At 40.0% G+C, this 21,595-nt stretch overlaps 1 protein-coding gene and 1 pseudogene across 1 annotated transcript; one reads left to right on the top strand and one right to left on the bottom strand.

Moving 5' to 3' along the window:
- Nucleotides 1,126–1,781, top strand: Olr301-ps (olfactory receptor pseudogene 301; annotated as a pseudogene).
- On the bottom strand, nt 4,431–5,354 carry Or12j4 (olfactory receptor family 12 subfamily J member 4). Its single transcript, NM_001000237.1, has one exon. It carries the CDS (start codon nt 5,352–5,354, stop codon nt 4,431–4,433), a length of 924 nt encoding a protein of 307 aa, NP_001000237.1.
- Nucleotides 5,355–21,595: the final 16,241 nt, after the last annotated feature.

Below are 21,595 nucleotides of genomic sequence, written 5' to 3'. Positions count from 1 at the left end.
CATTGTTGGTGAGATTGCAGACTGGTACAACCATTCTGAAAATCAGTCTGGAGGTTCCTCAGAAAATTGGACATTGAACTGCCTGAGGACTCAGCTATACCTCTCTTGGGCATATACCCAAAAGATGCCCCAACATATAACAAAGACACGTGCTCCACTATGTTCATAGCAACCTTATTTATAATAGGCAGAAGCTGGAAAGAACCCAGATGCCCTTCAACAGAGGAATGGATACAGAAAATGTGGTACATCTACACAATGGAATATTACTCAGCTATCAAAAACAATGACTATGAATTCATAGGTAAATGGGGAGAACTGGAAAATATCATCCTGAGTTAGGTAACCCAATCACACAAAAACACACATGGTATGCACCCATTGATACGTGGCTATTAACCCAAATGCTTGAATTACCCTAGATGCACAGAACACATGAAACCCAAGAAGGATGACCAAAATGTGAATGCTTCACTCCTTCTTTAAAAAGGGAACAAGAATACCCTTGGGAGGGAATAGGGAGGCAAAGTTTAGAACAGAGGCAGAAGGAACACCCATTCTGAGCCTGCCCCACATGTGGCCCATACATACGCAGCCACCAAACTAGATGAGATGGATGAAGCAAAGAAGTGCAGGCCATCAGGAACCAGATGTAGATCTCTCCTGAGAGACACAACCAGAATACAGCAAATACATAGGCAAATGAACTGAACTGAGAATGGGACCCCCATTGAAGGAATCAGAGAAAGAACTGAAAGAGCTTGAAGGGGCTTGAGACCCCATATAAACAACAGTGCCAACCAACCAGAGCTTCCAGGGACTAAGCCATTGCCCAAAGACTATACATGGACTGACCCTGGGCTCCAACCTCATAGGTAGCAATGAACAGCCTACTAAAAGCACCAATGGAAGGGGAAGCCCTTGGTCCTGCCATGACTGAATCCCCAGTGAACGTGATTGTTAGGGGGCATGCAGTAATGGGGGGAGGTTGGTGAGGGGAACACCCATAGAGAAGGGGAGTGGGAGGGGTTAGGGGGATGTTGGCCAGGAAACCGGGAAAGGGAATAACATGTAAATAAGAGATACCCAAGTTAATAAAGATGAAAAAAAAAAGAAAAAAGAAAAACACCACCTCTTTCCAGGCATATATGGTTAAGCACTTTTTTCCTTGTGTGATCCATACTTTCTGAGCTTCTTCTACTGTTCATGGTCATGGCTTATGAGCATCATGTGGGCATCTGCTTTCCTCTGCACTATAGCTCTAGAATTACCCCACTCATATGGGGGAGCTGACAATAAGCATGTGGTTTGTCTTTACTCTAAATTATTCCACCATTGCTGCTCTGATGAGATGTCTGTCATTCTGTGACTCCACGGACTCCCACTTCTGTCAGATTTGCCAGTTCTTGTTGCTCTTTTGCAGACCTTCAGTTGTAAACTCCTGGTGGCTGATGACTTTTTCAGAGGCATCATTTCCTGCCTGCCTACTGTTTTATGGCTTTGTCAGCAGCAGCATCTAGCATATATGCTCAGCTGAGTGGAATCAGAGGGCCTTCTGCTCATCCCATTTCATTGTGATCTCTATTACTCATCCAAGTTTTGTGCCTGCTTCCAACTGCAGTCCAGAGAAAAGATATTCGTTTGCCTGAAGTAATTTAGCAGGCTCTGAATCCCACTCTCAACCTTATACACTGATGAACAAGAATGACAAACATGCTTTGAAGAGACTTTTACCCCTTCTCAGTGTTAGATGGAAATATGAAGGCCATTCTGACAGTGTAAGGCCATTTCCCACCTGCATTGCTAAGAACATCTTCATGGCTATGTGGTTTGGCTATGGCCATTATAGAAAAGCGCCTTCAAACTCATAACCTGCACATATACTTCTTTCTGTGTTTGTTGTTTTTGATCAATCCACGATCATCTAGGTGCACCAAATAAAAGCTTAATCCACATCACTACCACCCCAAGTCCTGACAAATGCTCTTCTTTCACAGAGAAAGTCATTTTGCCTTCCCAAAGGACACAAGAGAGCCTTGCTTCTCTGAACTATGTCCTTCCTTATTAGCTACTATTATTTTCATTAAATAATTCTTTAGAGAAAGGGCCTCTGTCTATATGTGTACAACACTATCCCAATATGAATATTGGTAAATAAATGGTCTGTTTTCAGTGTGTTCTTCCTACTTGATATGTGGTCAAGTGCTTTATATGTGGTCTTCAGCTGTACAGATATTATCCCTAACTCTCCCTTTACTAGACAATTGTGGCATGTCATTGAATGCAGATTATCAAAGCAATAGAATGCATGTTGTAAATGCTTTTGTATCGAAGCAATTGGGAAACAATTGTGGTAAATATTAAAAACTGGCTAAACCTTTTATCCCACACTAGCACTGGCACTCATAGGACCACATGACACCGCAGGGTATCTTTATCGCAGCAGCTCCCTGCTGTCCCCAAGTACTCTCTGACCCAGGTGGCCTGTGGTCCATTCCAGCATGGCAAGGTGCCTTAGAATCAGTTCCAGCACCAGTGGGCCATATGGAACTAACTATAATTTGTCTCTGGTTAGTATCTTTCCTGGCAGCTCTCTGCTAGCTGCGTACTCTCTGGTTACAGCTACCTAGTAAAATTGGGCTCTAGAAGTCCAGCATGGGCTACCCTATTGCAGCTCCCTGCCATGGACTCTGCACACACTCCCAACAACTGTTCCCTGGTAGTTAAAGTATAAACTCCCAAATACCCTGTGAAATCATGACTCAATACGCTGTAACTCAACAATCAGATTTATATGTTAAATTCTCAATCCACAATACATTCACACAATAAACTCACAACCAATTGATGAAGATATAAACTGCCCACTTATATAAGATAAAAGTGCCCCGCAGTGCTATGCGGCCCTACATTTGCTGGCACTAGCATAGAATAAAATTTAATATTTTAATATTAATTGCTTTTAATATTTACTGCAACAGGAAACCAAGAATTTTTTATTCTTCTCTCATACATTACATCCCACCTTCAGTTTCCTTTTTCTCCACTCCTCCAGGTTCACCCCCTGCCTCCTCTTTCTGCCACATGCATTCCTTATCCATTTCCTTTCAGAAAAGGACTCTAAGAGATATCAGCCGAACAAGGCATAACAAGTTACACTTGATTTTCCTTTTGCTTTGTTCCATGCTTGCCTCTCCCCAGGGCATGTGGCTACCACTACTCAATGAATCCTCTTTGGAAACAGTTTACAGATAATTTTGGAAATATATCTTAGCATTATTATTGGAGACCAATTTAATCCAAAAAACCATGAGTATATAAATCATCACGCCACGATTCATTGACATGGTCTTATTTACCATCTAATTTTCTCCGTTTTATTTACCTAATTTGCTAATCATGTTTTTTGACATGGCTTCTGTATTAGTCACATGACTCTACTTAACATACAGATGAGCACCACAGTACATGAAATGGTTAAAGTATACATGATCAGACTAACATGAATGCTTTTGATAAGCTTTTTATTTCTGAGTTCCTGTCACACTAGAATAGACCTCATGTCAGGTTAACATTACATACAACAGGAAGTGTTAAATAATAGTAAACTTTGTGCCATGCTACACAAAACTCATCCAGGGAGGAGAATGATGAGGTACAAGTTAGAGTCCTGAGTTAGCAGAACTTTGTAATGACATGGGGTCTGAGAAGAGGCCACTAGACCAATATCTGAGTCTGGTCTGACATCTATGAATGTTGGGATACGAGGCATTTCAATAAAGGATCAGTTGCTCTCAGATACAGCCCCCAATGCAGGTCTTCCATGGGAATCTCCTTCCCTCAAATTGTTCAATAAACCAAGCAACAGGAAAAACAATGAAATAATAATATGAAAGATGAAAGCAGTCAAATCAGGCCAGAAAATATCCATAGCGTGTGTGTGTGTGTGTGTGTGTGTGTGTCTGTGTGTCTGTGTGTCTGTGTGTCTGTGTGTCTGTGTGTCTGTGTGTCTGTGCTTTAGGGGTGGAGGGTAGTAATGTTCCTTTGCCTCTTTTACCATTTACTTGTGGCCATTGCAACAGAAGATCAGGAAATATTAAATAGGATCACTAAAAGAACTATACTCAATATTTAACAAGATTGATTTGTTTAGTCATAGAAATAACTTACCATTTAATAGCACTGAACTTATAAGCATGCATTGCTAAGTATGAAGTAGAAATGGCAGAACTATCTAAAACATTCAAAAGGAGTAGAACTCTGTTATTATCTTGTAGACAGTATGACATAGACAATACAAACTTTGGAGAATTAACCCAGGCTATAACTTTGCCTGTGTCCCCTGGGTCAGTGGATGCATAACAGGTCTTGGGTGACCTTTTTTGCTCCTTGCCCACTGCTTTCAGATTTCATCTCCAAGCTCAAAGTTCTCAATTGGGAAATAAGAGTTTTTTAAAGGATGTTTTGAATTCCTTGTTTCTCAGGGTATAGATGAGTGGGTTCAGAGATGGGGTCACAGTGGTATACAGAACAGCAATGACTTTGTCCAGGAGCCCAGAAGTTCCTAGGGCTGGCCGGACATAAGTATATAGAACAGTAGAATAATAAAGGGTGACCACAACCAGGTGGGCAGAGCAGGTAGAGAAGGCACGCTTCTTGCCCTCAGCAGAGCGGATGCGCAGGATGCTGGCAATGATAAAGCCATAGGATGTCATAGTCAATAGGAAGTTCAGGCCTGTAAGGAACATGTCTGCAATGACAGTCATGATGTCATTGATAAAGGTGGGGCTGCAGGACAGCATCAACACAGAAGGGATCTCACAGAAGAAGTGTGTGATGAGATTGGGACCACAGAAGGACAGTGGCAACACCAGACAAGTGAGCACCAAGGAATTGAGAGCTCCAGTGAACCACACAAAGGTTGCAAGGGCTATGCAGACCCTGCCACTCATGAGGGTACCATAGTGCAATGGCCGGCAGATTGCAAGGTAGCGGTCGTAGGCCATGGCAGAGAAAAGCAGAAGCTCAGAGCCCAGAACCCAGGAGAAGACAAACATCTGTGTGAGACATCCCCCATAAGAAATGGCGTTCTCTGCCACCAGGCTCTGCAGGACTTTGGGCAACACTGTCACAGTGCAAATCACATCCATGAGGGAAAGATTGACTAGGAAGAAGTACATGGGAGTGTGGAGGTTGGCACTGCTGTGAATGACTGTGATAATCAGGCCATTGCCAGCTATGGCTGCCACGAACAAGGCAAAGAAAAAGCAAAAGAGAACATTCTGGATCCAGGGATCATCAACAAAGTTTTGCAGGAAGAACATGGTCACAACTGACTGGTTTATTGGAGCCATGGGAAGCACTTTCTAGACTAACAGTGAGAATTGCACCTTGCACCTCTGGCACAAGTAGTGATCTTTATTCTGATGAACTAAAAATCATTTTAAAGCAGAGGTAACAATTCTATGTAATGAAGAATGTGTTCTGATAAGAAAAAGTGTTTTAGATTTATTCTCATGGCTCACAGACTAAAGAAAATAGGTCAAAGATACACCCCACACAGACTAAGTCTGTTAACATGGGTGGACCCTGAATAAGGATTTCTGAGCAAATTGCTTCATACATGCTGCAGATCATCCATCAAGGCTGGAGAGATTGTCACGCTTGTGTGAGCCAACCAGGACATAGTTACTGGAGATTGTCTTATGGATGCTGGGGAGATATAAGTAATCAGTTAGAAATGTTTACCCTGGTGCTTACAGTAGTCTGAGAGTGTGGGTAATAACACACAGAGCATTAAGAATGTTTCTGGAGACAGAACATATATGGTCTTTGTGAAAATGTGGCTTCTCATCCAAATGAAAGCAATGAACCCAGAATTTTCTAACTTGGAACTCTCTTCCACTTGCACATAAAGCTAGAGGATAACAATGCTCATATACAACCTGTGAAGGAAATTTGGGTTTCCTGTGGGTCCCTAGGGTGTCTTTCAACCCCTTGCGCCATAGGAACTCAGCTGGTCCCAACCCCAGCTCCTCCAAGGTTACTCAGAGAGCCACCTAAACAAATTAAACAATCCCTGTAGGACTTCACATTGCCTGTCCCTATACAGCATGTATCTAAAATATATAGCCCCCAAATGTTGAGAAAGGAACCTTCTATTGATAAGAGAGGGAGCTGTGGTCACTAAAATTGAGGACCTCTGGACTATGTGTGCCTTGGTCACTTGTCACTTCTCACTACTAGACTCTGCCAATTGTGCTATAGTGAAGGATAAGTACCTGAGTGTATGAACCAGAAGCAGCTAAGGCCAGGCTGAAGGGGACAGGGGACAAGACCTTCCAATTGGGAGTGTTACATGAAGTGTACACAGAATGATCAGGCTACTTTCATCTAGCTTTCAGATGCAGCATGAAAAGACATTTCAGGTTCCTGAGTAAAGGATTTACATACTTCTAGAAAAGACTGTTCTAAACCATAAAATAGACTTGGACATACATTTATTGGAGCTCCAAACACTATGTGTCACCTCTATTGCTCCATCCCACATTGCTCCAGTGGGATTTGCAGGGAGAGGGGTGTGGGTGACTATGCTGTACTGGCCCTGTTCTTACCTTCCATCCAGCAAACCAAACTCAATGTAATTAATAACAGTACAGTCTGGGCGCCTGGGAAAATTTTCCTGGGGTTGACCTTAATTCTTTGCTTCTGAACGGCCTCAGATCACGCTTCATGTGACCAGTTTCCCTTCTGTTTCACAAAGAGTTTTACTAGTCACTGGATAGTCCGTGGGATGTACACATGGTGTAACTGAACACCAAGAATTACAGACCCAGTGCTGGGTCTCACAGACAAACTACAGGAAGCTGAAATAAACAAAAGCACCCTTACAAAAACAGGTCTAAAATACTCCCTAGAAAATTATGGCTCTAAATAAGACTTGTTAATTAATCAAACACAGTTTGATCTGAACTTCTTTATTTTTTTTCTGTCCACTGAAGTCCATCTAACTCCATACATTCCTCTCCTTATGAGTCTTTGAGGCCAGCAGCAATTGAGGATGCCACTGAGTCTGGATTCACATATCTGAGAGATGAACCGCTGTGTCAAACAGCATGAGAATGTGCTCCCTACCCCAAACTTACCTCCAATATTTGCCTTACCGTTTCCTATGCAGAGAGATCAGGAGTAGTTTGCTACCTTTTCTGTCTAGGCAGCCTGACAAGAGAAGAAAAGAATGAAGTTGAGGACAATGTGACCTCTTCAGGCTGTCCCACTAGAATGAAAGTGAAACACCCATGGCAATGGGTGCTCCACAGAGGCTACAGAGTTTGATGCAGGAACTGCTGCTGTATTACACCCACACGACCCCCACATCAGTCCTCTACTTCTTATTTGAAAGATGGAAACTTATTTCCAAATTACAACCAGCACATTTCTGCCATGTCTTTGTGTAGCTGTGAGTGAGAAAGATGAAATCTATATGGGAAGAAACTATTTCCATTTGCAAAAGTCTGGAAAAGTGACATGGATATGAAACCTACCTGTATATCAAAAGATGTGTGTCTGAGTGTCCAGCAGAGTCTGTGGAAAGGAACCTGAGAAGTGAGAGGACAGGAAAGGAGAGGAGAAGAGACCAGAGGAGAGGTGAGGAGAGACTGTGATTGCACTATTACCCATTATTTCCCCCCTCTATCCCTTCAGCTTACTTCTCCATGACAGCTCTTGGACCTGTTGATTCTCTTTTGACATCAGAGAGCCTGTATTCCTAACACACACACGCACACACACACACACACACACACACACACACACAGAGAGAGAGAGAGAGAGAGAGAGAGAGAGAGAGAGAGAGAGAGAGAGAGAAACTCTATAAATACATCTCCTGATTCAACGGCTGACAGGAAAGAAGAGAAATAGCCAACTTAAGAAGCAATACATATTAAGGGTTTTTTAAAACTAAGGATCTTTTTCCAAATGAGTCCCCAGGACTTTGATGTAGGGTTGGTGACTCCTGCCTAGAAAGATGCATCTGGACCCTATAAAGGAGGGCTAGCAAGGTCATATCCTCACCACACCATTTGGGTTGCAGGGATGCCTTGGTTCTAGGAGTACAGAGGTGTCTGTATGCTTCACGTAATCCTGGCTTTAAATCTTGATAGCTTTGGCTGTATGATGCAACCTAAGGCAGCCATGGCCCCATGGGAGGCCTGCTCCAAGTCCCTGGTTGAGGTAGCCTTGCAACTATCTGTCAAGTGGAAAGTGAAGGTGAAGAGTGGCTGGCCCCAAGGACAGATGGGAAGGACAGGCTTCTGCTTGGTGTGACAGGAGCTCAGAGGCTTTCCCAGCTGGAACTCACTTCTCATTCAAGTCACTGTTGAAAACACAGCAGGGGAGGGCACAGGGTCAGGTGCTCTCTGCTAAAGTTGTCCAGAAAAGCATCTCAGAGTTCTCCAGTGTCATGGGCCATCACTGTCTGTATTTCAGGCTGTGACGACAAAGTTTGTGTGGAAAAGGGACAACCTAGACATTGTATTCTGACCTTGACAGACAGAGCTGAGTCACATTGTGAACTGGAGCAGGCAGGAATCCAAGATTCCAGGCTGTTCTGTTGCATGTCTCAGCACCTCAGGTGCTCTGAGGTGTTGCACATTCATGCAACTGTTGATATGAAAGCCTTGCTCCTCACAAAGGTGCGAGCCATGTCACCACAAATGGACGCACTTCTCCAGAGCATGTTTTAACATTTGTTTTGCAAGACAAAGATTTTGCCATGTTTCATGTCTTCAGTTCCACTGGATACACAAACAGAATATAGTTGGAAATGGTATTCAAGGTTTAGGAAAAGTCTTGTTTTTTATTTAAAATTCAGAAGCCATGTAACTATTTTTATTTTAGCTTTCTGGTCTATATTCACTCATATTTATAATACAAATACTTTAAGACTGTGTTTCTCTTTATTTTATATGTTGTTCCTCTTGTTGAGTGCCACAAACTCCTTACTATTGTCTTAAATCCTTATTGGAAACAATGTTTTGAGAGAATTCTAGACGTACAAAGGATCTGGAAAAAATACTAGAAGGTTCTTCCACCATTCATCCAGCCTCTGCCCATCCCTTTGTGTCAGTCACAGACACCTATAAACACCCACTATCTGGAACCCCCGATGGCTACACCAGGCTGGCACTGAGGTAGGTGATTCTCACTCTAACTCCTGTCACCCATACAGATTCTTCATTCTCATCTCCAGCCCTGTAGCAGCCTGGGTAAAGGGGCCTGTCCTCCAATTACACATCCAATCTTGGAGAACTCTGCCAAACTTTGGAGTCAACCCAGCTGATTCTTCTATAGACCCTTTCATCCCCCTTCCTCCTCATGTAGCATCCTCATTCATTCCTGTCAACTCCTAGTACTCAGAAATGCTTTCTACCCAGACTCTCAGTGAGTATACCTGGTAGGATTCCAGTGGGTGAGCTATACAACCATTCAGTCACAACACTTTTCTAATATCTAGAGTGCACAGAGATCAAGGAATGGAATACTCACCCAACTCAGACGAGAAATCAACAACTGGAGTCACTTCATTCATCCCATAACAGATACGTAGGAACTGGCACAAAAACACAGCTCTAAATGTCAAGACAGTATGCCTTTACTAGAACCAGGTCACACGAGTATAGTATCTGAAGACATGTAATACAGCTGAAGTGCAAAAGTGACTCAAACAGTAATTATGAATATGTTGAAGGACCTTACATGGAATATGAATAAATTCCTTAATGAAATATGAAAATACAAACAGTAAAGTGAATATATTGGCAATTCATGACATAAAAGAAAGTTTGACAAAGAAGAAAAAGAAAAGAAAAGAAAAGCACTAAAGAACTCTGGAACTGAAATAAATCTGGAAATAAGTTTAGAAAGTGAAACAAAGTGGTTTCTGCCTGTGCCTGGAACTGAACTCGCCCCACAGCTTTCTGTACCCAAATCCCATGGGGGAGAGAGCTGGACTCTCAGAAGTGTGGACAATCCAGAGAACTCAGGGGAGACCACCACTTCTGCTCACATTGCTGGCCAAGAGAAACCCACCCAGTGCCCTTTGGGCATAGGAACCTAGGAACAGTCAGGGGCAAGACACTTCCAGTTTCTGCCTGCACGCAGAGCTAAAAGCTAGTGACCCAGAGTGCTGACACACCTGAGAGGAGAGGTACAAAACCAACTCTTCTGTTCCAAGTTATCAGTCTTGAGCCTTCAGGACATACAAACCTAGGAGCAGTCTGGGACCCTTCTGGTTTCTGCCTTCCCCCCAGAGACATGGTCTCACAGACCTCTGTACCCAGAGCCAGCTAATAGAAAATAGGAGTACGGGCACACAGGCTTACAGGAGAGTCAAGTCACAGTCAGAGACAGCAAGACAAGCTAACACCAGAGACAAACTGATGGCAAGAGGCAAGCACAGGAACCTAAACAACAGAAACCAAGACTATTTGGCATAACCAGAGTTCAGTTCTTCTACCAAAGCAAATACTGGATATCCCAGCCCATCAGACAAGCAAGATTTGGATTTAAAATCACATCTAATGATGATGATAGATGACTTTAAGGAGGACATAAATAACTGCCTTAAAGAAATACAGGACAACACAGATAAACACATAAAAGCTCTTTAAGAAGAAACACAAAAATCCCTTAAAGAATTACAGGGAAATACAACCAAATAGGTGAAGGAATTGGAAAAAATCCGGAATTTAAAAATGGAAATAGAAACAATAAAGGAATCACAATGGGAGACAACCTTGGAGATAGAAAACCTGGGAAAGAGATCGGGAGTCATAGATGCAAGCATCACCAAGAAGATGAGAGAATCTCAGGGGCAGAAGATACCATAGAAAACAATGAAAGAAGCCATAACAGATAAAAGGAGTATATAGAAAAATAATCAGACTCCAGCTGAAATCAATAAAATGGAAGTAACAATAACAAGAAAATGTACAAAGAATCAATGGAATGAAGAGATTTTCTTTAAGGAACTCCATGAGATTGATGAACCTTTAGCCAAATTAGTTAAATGACACACAGAGAGAAGATCCAAATTTTAAAAAGACATGTAGAAAAAGGAAAGCAGAACAGACACTGAAGAAATTCAGAAAGTCAAAAGGACATACATTAAAATCCTGTACTTTACCAAACTGGAAAAAATCTAAAAGAAATAGATACATTTCTGAATACCTATGAACTATGAATACCTATGAACTATGAATACCTATGAACTATGAATACCTATGAACTATGAATACCTATGAACTATGAAGCAATTTAAACAAATTCCCTAATACTAAGTGAAATCTCTTAACAGAAAACAAAAGCCTAGAGCCAGATTGTTACCAAACAGAATTCTACAAAACTGTCAAAGAAGAATTAACACCACTACTTCTCAATTATTACACAAAAATAGAAACTTAAGGAACGCTTGCTAATTCTTTTCCTGAGGCCATGATTACCAAAATGCCTAAAATATATATGCAACAAAGGAAAATGTAAATCATTTTCTCTTATGAACATAAATGTAAAAATTTCAATAAAATATTTGCAAACCAAATCTAAGAAGACATCTAAAATATCATCTACCATGATTAAGTAGTCTCCATTCATGGTTAAACACAAATAGATCAATAAATGTAATATATCACATTAACAATCCAAAAAACAAAAATTATATAACCATCTAATATTCCTCCATAATAAAAGTACTAGAAAGACTAGGAATATTAGGCATATACCTTAACTTTTTAAAAAAGGGAGCTGATTTAAGCAAGCCTACAGCCAACATCAACCTAAATGGAGAACAAAGCATTTCAGTACCTCTGGAAGAGCAGTCAGTGCTCTTAACCACTGAGCCATCGCTCCAGCCCTCAAAGCATTTTAAAACAAGGCAAGAATGTCTGTTCTTTTCATACCTATTCAATATAGTACTTGAATTCTTAGAACAATAAGCCTACTGAAGGAGACCAAGGGAGTACAAATTGGAAAGGAGGAAGTCAAAGTATCACTATTTGCAAGTTATATGATTTTATACATAAATGATACTAAGAATTCTACCAGGAACCTTATCAACTCTCAGCAAAGTAGCAGGATACAAAACAACATTCAAAAAACAGTAACCTTCTTATATACTAATGACAAACATAATAAGAAAAAGCCACAAAAATTATATCTTTCATAAGAGTCTCAAAATAAAAAAAATTTAAAAATTAAAAAGAAGAGTCTCAAAATATCATGGGCTAAATCTAACCAAGCAAATGAAAGAATTATATAATAAAAATTTTAAAACATTGAAGAGAGCAGTTTCTATGAGTTTGTATATTTTCTGGTGTTTCAGTTGGTGTTGATACCTAGTTGGTGGCTACACCTGGAGCCCTAGTTCAGAGTCTTTCTCAGGGTCCATATTTAATTAAGGAAACCACATCCTGGCTGGAGAGAACCAGGGTCCCTTTGCAAGTACTGCAAAATAAGCTGAGACTTACAAAAGCCATACGCAATTAGCAAAAATAGGTCAGGTCAATCTTTGCCAAAAGACCACATCCTTGAGTTGTTTTTCTTCCTGGAACTGTTTTTCAGTCCCTCCTTACTGATACTTTTCTCAACAAAATAAAATTCACTGAAGGTAGCAAAATGGAATCACCATAGTTAACTTATACCCCTTGTCACAGTTTGTGAGAGTCAGAGGTGATGGATGACTCCAAAGAGACATTGCTTCCCAGACAGAGGAGGACTGAAACACAGATAAACTCAGAGACTGTGATATCTCACACAAGTCCTGGACAAGCAAAATGGAGTCTTATGCTGAGACATAAGAAGTGGACAAGCGCTCCCACTCCTAAGTAAGAAGCTACCTGCAAATTACTACTTGCTAGAGTTTTCTCCTACAGAGCCTCACTGGGTGTATTAACCATACTTCTGGTAGACCCCATGCCCAGGAGTTGTTAAACAACACAAAAGGAACTCAGTAGAAATTATATAGATGTTTTGTCTCATGTTGTGTCCTTTAGGAATTTTTTGTCTTTTGCTTGTATATTCTTGTTGCTATTTTTTTGTTTGTTTTTTTTATTTTGTTTTGGTTTTTTTATTAACTTGAGAATTTCTTATTTACATTTTGATTGTTATTCCCTTTCCCGGTTTCCGGAACAACATCCCCCTAACCCTTCCCCTCCCCTTCTATATGGGTGTTCCCTTCCCATCCTCCCCCTATTACCGCCCTCCTCCCAACAATCGCATTCACTGGGGGTTCAATCTTAGCAGGACCAAGGGCTTCCCCTTCCATTGGTGATCTTACTAGGCTAATCATTGCTACCTATGAGGTTGGAGCCCAGGGTCAGTCCATGTATAGTCTTTGGGTAGTGGCTTAGTACCGGGAAGCTCTGGTTGCTTGGCATTGTTGTTCATATGGGGTCTCGAACCCCTTCAAGCTCTTCCAGTCCTTTCTCTGATTCCTTCAAAGGGGGTCCCGTTCTCAGTTCAGTGGTTTGCTGCTGGCATTCGCCTATATATTTGCTGTATTCTGGCTGTGTCTCTCAGGAGAGATCTACATCTTGTTCCTGTCGGCCTGCACTTCTTTGCTTCATCCACCTTATCTAATTTGGTGGCTGTATATGTATGGGCCACATGTGGGGCAGGTTCTGAATGGGTGTTCCTTCTGCTTCTGTTTTAATCTTTGCCTCCCTATTTCCTCCCAAGGGTATTCTTGTTCCCCCTTTTAAAGAAGGAATGAAGCATTCGCATTTTGGTCATCCGTCTTGAGTTTTCATGTGTTCTGTGCATCTAGGGTAATTCAAGCATTTGGGCTAATAGCATGAGTGCATACCATGTGTGTTTTTCTTTGATTGGGTTAGTTCACTCAGGATGATATTTTCCAGTTCCCTCCATTTGCCTATGAATTTCATAAAGTCATTGTTTTTGATAGCTGAGTAATATTCCATTGTGTAGATGTACCACATTTTCTGTATCCATTCCTCTGTTGAAGGGCATCTGGGTTCTTTCCAGCTTCTGGCTATTATAAATAAGGTTGCTATGAACATAGTGGAGTTATTTTTCTTTTATTTTTCCTTTTCCCTTTTATTATAGGATATTTTGTGTATTTACATTTCAAAGGTTATCCCCTTTCCTCCCTCCCATACTACTTCTCCCCTCCCCTTGATTCTATGAAGATGTTCCAACTCCCACCCACCCACTCCCGCCCACTCACTCCCACCTCAACACTCTGCCATTCCCCATACTCTGGGGAAACAAGTCTTCACAGGACCAAGGGCTTCTCCTCCCATTGATGCCAGACAATTCCATCCTCTACTACATATGCTACTAGAATCATGGGTCCCTCCTTGTGTATTCTTTGGTTGGTGGTTTAGTCCCCCGGAGCTCTGGGGGTAGGGAGTCTGGTTGATTGGTATTGTTTTTCATCCTATGGAGTTGCAAACCTCTTCAGCTCCTACAGCCATTTTTCTAACTCCTCCATTAGTGACTCTGTTCTCAGTTTGACAGTTGGCTGCAAGCATCACTTCTTTATTTGTCAGGCTCTGGCAGAGCCTCTCAGGAGGCATATATATCAGGCTCCTGTCAGCATCCACTTCTTGACATCTGAAATATTGTCTGGGATTGGTGTCTGTATATGGGATGGAACCCCCAGGTGGGGCAGTCTCTGGATGGCCTTTCCTTCAGTCTCTGCTCCACATGTTGCCTTATTATTTTCTCCTGTGAGTATTTTTATTTCCCCTTCTAAGAAGATCTGAAGCAGCCACACTTTGGTCATCCTTCTTTTTGAGTTTCATGTGATTTGTTAATTGTATCTTGGGTATTCTGAGTGGTTTTTTTTTTGGTTTTTTTTTCCGGAGCTGGGGACCGAACCCACTGAGTGTTTTTCTTAATATCCACTTACCAGTAAGTGCATACCATGTGTGTTCTTTTCTGATTGGGTTGCCTCACTCAGGATGATATTTTCAGGTTCTATCCATTTGCCTAAAAATTGCATGAAGTCATTGTTTTTAATAGCTGAGTAGTACTCCATTGTGTAAATGGGCCACAACTTCTGCCCTATGTTGAAGGGCATCTGGGTTCTTTCTAGATTCTAGCTATAATAAATAAGGCTGCTGGGAGCAGAGTGGAGTGTGTGTCCTTGTTATATGTTGGAGCATCTTTTGGGTATATGTCCAGGAGTGGTATAGCTGGGTCCTCAGGTAGTACGATGTCCAATTTTCTGGGAAATAGTCAGACTGATTTCCAGAGTGGTTGTATCAGCTTGCAATCTCACCAACAATGGAGGAGTGCTCCTCTTTCTCCACATCCCCAGCAGAATCTGCTATCACCTGAGTTTTTAATCTTAGCCATTTGACTTGTGTGAGGTGGAATCTCAGGGTTGTTTTGATTTGCATTTCCCTGATGACTAAGGATGTTGAACATTTCTTTAGGTGCTTCTTGGCCATTAGATATTCCTCAGTTGAGAATTCTTTGTTTAGCCCTGTACCCCATTTTAAATATGATTATTTGGTTCTCTGGAGGGTAAACTTCTTGAGTTATTTATATATATTAGATATCAGCCCTCTAACAGATGCAGGTTTGGTAAAGATCATTTCCCAATCTGTTAGTTGCTGTTTTGTACTGTTGACAGTATCCTTTGCCTTAAAGAAGCTTTGCAATTTTAAGAGGTCCCATTTGTCAATACTTAATCTCTGAGCATAAATCACTGGTGTTCTGTTCAGGAAATTTTCCTCTGTACCTATGTGCCCAAGCTCTTCCCCACATTCTCTTCTATTAGTTTGAGTGTATCTGGTATTATGTGGATGTCTGGAGCTTTGTACAAGGAGATAAGAATGGTTTGATTTGCATTCTTCTATATGCTGACCTCCAGTTGAACCAGCACCATTTACAGAAAATGCTGTCATTTTTCCACTAAATGGTTTTATTTCCTTTGTCAAAGATCAAATGACCATAAATGTGTGGGTTCATTTCTGGGTCTTCAATTTATTCCACTGATCTACCTGCCTGTCTCTGTACCAATACCATATAGTTTTTATCACTATTGCTTTGTAATACAGCTTGAAGTCAGGGATGATGGTTCCCACAGAAGTTCTTTTACTGTTGAGAATAGTTTTCACTATCCTGGGTTTCTTTGTGTGTGTGTGTGTGTGTGTGTGTGTGTGTGTGTGTGTTTCCAAATGAATTTGCAAATTGCTCTTTCTAAGCCTATGAAGAATGGAGCTGAAATTTTGATGAAGATTGCATTGAATCTGTAGACTGCTTTTTGTCAAAATGGCCATTTTTACTATATTAATCCTGCCAACCCATGGGCATGGGAGATCTTTCTATCTACTAAGATCTTCTTTGACTTCTTTGTTCAGAGACTTTAAGTTCTTCTCATCCAGATCTTTCAGTTGCTTGGTTAGAGTCACATCAGGTATTACATTTATATCTAAAGTACACAATAATCCAACAAAGAAAGAGAACTTCAGAACAATTTCCCTTATGAATATCGATGCAAAAATACTCAATAAAATTCTCACAAACTGAATCCAAGAATACATCAAAATGATCATCCATCACAATCAAGTAGGCTTCATCCCAGGGATGCAGGGGTAGTTCAATATATGGAAATCTATCAATATAATCCACTATATAAATAAGCTGAAAGAAAAAACACATGATCATCTCATTAGATGCTGAGAAAACATTTGACAAAATTCAACAACCTTTCATGGGAAAGTCTTTGAAAAGATCAGGAATTCAAAGCCCATACCTAAAGATTTTAAAAGCAATATATAGCAAACCAGTAGCCAACCTCAAACTAAGTGGAGAGAAACTGGAAGTAATACCACTAAAATCAGGGACTAGAGAAGGCTGCCCAATGTCTCCCTACTTATTCAATATAGAACTTGAAGACCTAGCCAGAGAAATCAGACAACAAAAGGAGGTCAAGCGAATACAAATTGGAAAGGAAGAAGCCAAAATATCACTATTTGCAGGTGATATGATAGATGCTTAAGTGACCCCAAAAATTCTACCAGGGAACTTTTAAACCTGACAACTTCAGCAAAGTGGCTGGATATAAAATTAACTCAAACAAATTAGTATCCTTCCCTTACTCAAAGGATAAACAGGCTGAAAAAGAAATTAGGGAAACACACCCTTCACCATAGGCACATTTTTTACATATGTGTACAGGGGCTAAGTCAGTCGCGTGAGTGCACTCTGGTTGGTGGTCTAGTCTCTGTAAGCTTCTATGGTCCCAGGTTAGTTGATTCTGTAGGAATTTTGATTTGTGTGTGTGGGGGGGATGCTCCTTGTTTTTGTTTTTTTGTTTTGCTTATTTATTTTTTAAAGAAGGAAAGAGATAGGACACGAAATTGGGTCAATCGGCATAGGGGAAAGTATGATCAAAATATATAGTATAAAAAGTTTTTTTCCAATAAGAAAATAACAATCTCTTCAAGTCTACACCTTCGCCCAGGGCAGATCACCAGCTTGTTTGCCCCTCTGAAGACCCCACAGTCTGAACATCTCCCAGGAGATCTGTTGCACTCAGGACAACAGGTAAGAAACCCTCCCAAATAACTTCAGCAGACCCAGGACCCATCTTCTCCACTCAAACTTCACCTCCCTTCCTTCCAGGGCAGATCATCAGCTTATCTGCCCCTCTGAAAACTTCACACTCTGAAAGTGTCTCAGGAGATCTGCTGCAGCCAGGGCCTCAGGCCTACCAGAAAACCTGCAGCAACCCATGGACACAGGAGGGAGGCTCCAGACAGAGACACGCAGGATAGTTAACACCAGATATAATCAGAGGGCAAGAATAAAGTGCAAGATCATAAGCAACAGAAGCCATTATACTTTGGCACCATCAGAACACAGTTTTCCCACTACATCAAGCCCTGAATACACCAATACATTTGAAAAGGATAAAGCTGACGTAAAATCCTATCTCATGGAGATAATAGAGCCCTTTAAGGAGGATATAAATAACTCACTGAAATAAATATAGGAAAACACAGGTAAACAGATAGAAGCCCCTAAAGAGGAAACAGATAAATCCCTTATAGAAATACAGGAAACCACAATCAAACAATGAAGGAACTAAACAAAGTAGTTCGAGACCTAAAAATGGAAGTAGAAACAATAAAGAAATAATAAATGGAGGCAACCCTGGAAACGGAAAACCTAGGAAAAAGTTCAGGAACTACAGATGCAAGCATCAACAACAGAATACAAGAGATAGAAGAGAGAATTTTAGGTATGGATGATACCATAGAAGATATTGACACAATAGTCAAAGAAAATAGAAAACATAAAAAACTCCTAATCCAAAACACCCAGAAAATTTGGAATACAATGAAAAGAACAAACCCAAGAATAATAGGAACAGAAAAGAGAAAAGATTCCCAGCTCAAAGAACCAGAAAACATCTCTAACAAAATCATAGACAAAAACTTTCCCAAACTAAAGAAAGAGATAAATGTACAAGAAGCCCACAGAACACCAAATAGATTTACCAGAAAAGAAAATCCTCTTGTCACAAAATAAACACTAAATGCACAGAACAATGAAAGAATATTAAAAACTGTAAGAGAAAAAAGTCATGCAACATATAAAGGCATATCAGAATTATACTGGGCTTCTCAACAGAGACCCTAAAAGCCAGAAGATACTGAACAGAGGTCATGCATACTCTAAGAGAACACATATGCCAGCCCAGGCTAGGAAACTCTTCAAAACACTAAATCATCATAGGTAAACTAAAATATTCCATGACAAAACCAAATTTAAACAATATCTACCTACCAATCCAGCCCTACAGAGGATTCTCGAAGGATTACAACACAAGGAGAGTACCTACATAAAGAAAACACAAGCTATTAATCATCTCACAACAAACCAGAAGGAGAGAATCACGTACATATAATGCCACCGACCACAGAAAACAAAACAGGAACTAACAATCATTTGCCTTTAATTTCTCAATATCAGTGGATTCAATTCCCCCATAAAAAGACATAAGCTAACAGACTGGATATGCAAGTTGGGTCAAACATTTTTCTGCATACAAGAAACACACCTCAATTACAAACTGACACTACCTCAGATTAAAATGCTGGAAAAAAGTCTTCCAATTGGTCAATCCCAAGAAACAAGAAGGAGTTGTCATTCTAATATTCAATAAAATAGACTTTCAACCAAAAATTACGAAATAAACTAGAGAAGGACACTTCATATTCATCAAAGGAAAAATCCAAGAGAAAGTCTCAATGCTGAACATCTATGCTCCAAATGCAAGGGACCCACATTCATAAAAACCACTTTACTAAAGCTCAAAACACACATTGGACCCCACACAATAATAGGGGAGACTTCAACACTCCACTCTCACCAAGAAATAGGTCATTGAAACAGAAACAAAACAGAGACACAATGAAACTATTAGAAGTTATAAACCAAATGAATTTAACAGATATATACAGAACATTTCACCCTAAAATGAAAGAATATAAATTCTTCTCAGAAACTCATGGTATCTTCTCCAAAACTGACCATATAATCAGTCACAAAACAAACCTCAACAGATACAAGAAAATTGAAACAATCCCATGTGTCCTATCAGATTACCATGCACTAAAGCCTTGTCTTCAATAACAACAAACAAAACAGGAATCCCACATACTCATGGAAACTGAATATCTCTCAATGATAATTGGTCAGGGAAGAAATGAAGTAAATAATTAAAAACTTTTTAGAATTTAATGAAAATAAATACACAACATACCCAATCTTATGGGACATGATGAAAGCAGTGTTAAGAGGAAAACTTAGGGGTTGGGGATTTAGCTCAGTGGTAGAGCGCTTGCCTAGGAAGCGCAAGGCCCTGGGTTCAGTCCCCAGCTCCGAAAAAAAAAAAGAAAAAAAGAAAAAAAAAAGAGGAAAACTCATAGGTCTGAGTGCCTCCATAATGAAACTGAAGAGAGCATACACTAGCAGCTTAACAGCACACCTGAAAGCCCTAGAACAAAAAGAAGCAAGCATGCCCAGAGGAGTAAGAAAGCTGAAACTGGTCAAACTCAGGGCTCTAATCAAACAAACAGAAACAAAGAGAACAATACAAAGAATAACAAAACCAAAAGCTGGTTCTTTGAGAAAATCAACAGGATGGATAAACCCTTAGGCAAACTAAGGAAGGGGCAGAGAGATAGTATGCAAATTAACAAAATCAGAAATGAAAAGGGAGGCACAACAGAAACTGAAGAAATTTAAAAAAGGTCATGAGATCCTACTATAAAAGGCTATACTCAACAAAACTGGAAAATCTAGATGAAGTGAGTAATTTCCTAGATTGATAACAGGTCTCAAAGTTAAATCAAGATCAGATAAACCATCTAAACAGTCCCATTACCCCTAAGATAATAGAAGCAGTCATTAGAAGTAAGTCTCCCCTTTAAAAAACAACAGTAAATGAATGTATTTAAAGGAATAATGACTTTTCTTTTGCCTTACAAAATGAATGATATGTCCTCTAAACAGAACCCTAAAACTTCTGCTTTTGTGTCCCCTTTAGCTTGCAAGCAATGACACTGACCTCCCCAAATTACAAAGCTCGGAGATTGTATCAAATGATTTTGTTGAACACTTGGTTTGTTATGCAATAAAAAACGTGCTTAAATCTGCCCAAAAAAAAAAAAAAAGAATTAAGTCTCCCAATCAAAAAAGGTCCAGGATCAGATGGCTTTGGTGCAGAAGTCTATCAGATTACAAAGAAGACTTAATACCAATATGTCTCAAAGTATTTCACAAAATAAAAACAGAAGAAAAACTACCTAATTCATTCTATGAAGCCACAATTATGCTGATAACTAAATCACACAAGAACCCAACACAAAAAGAGAACTTCAGACCCATTTTAATTATAAATATAGATGCAAAAACCCTAAATAAAATTCTTGCAAACAGAACCCAAGAACCCATCAAAATCATCAACAACAATCAAGTAGGCTTCATCTCATGGATGCAAGGTTGGTTCAATATATGAAAATCTATTAAAATAATCTATTACATAAACAAACTCAAAGAAAAAACTCACATGATCATCTTATTAGATGCTGAAATAGCCTTTGATCAAATACAACACCCATTCATTTTAAAAGTATTGGAGAGATCAGGAATTCAAGGCCCATACCTAAACTTATAATGTACATATGTATTTTGTTTTTATTGTTTGTATGGTTTCAAGGCTAACTATTTGCATCAGGCAGGTAATAAGAGGACACACCTGGGTGAGGCTAATTCTCCTCCTAGCAGTCAATAGTTGCTTGTAGTTCTTTGTCTAGGGAAAGAATACTTAAAAATTTTCCCCCAACATATTAATGTATTCATTGATACTGCTATTATTTGATGTTTTTTATACAGCTGTATATAGGATAGATTGCTTACAGAAGACTTCTTTGTATTTTGGTTCTTATCTTACTATCTTCCTGCTCCCTCTTTCTCAATGTTCCCTGAGCCATAGATTCAAGAACACATGTATCTATTGGGGTTGGACTACACACAATCCATTGACATCTGCATT

The sequence above is a fragment of the Rattus norvegicus genome, chromosome 1 (genome assembly GCF_036323735.1).
Source record: "Rattus norvegicus strain BN/NHsdMcwi chromosome 1, GRCr8, whole genome shotgun sequence".
Taxonomy (NCBI): Eukaryota; Metazoa; Chordata; class Mammalia; order Rodentia; family Muridae; genus Rattus; species Rattus norvegicus.
This window is presented reverse-complemented; position numbering and strand designations above follow the sequence as displayed.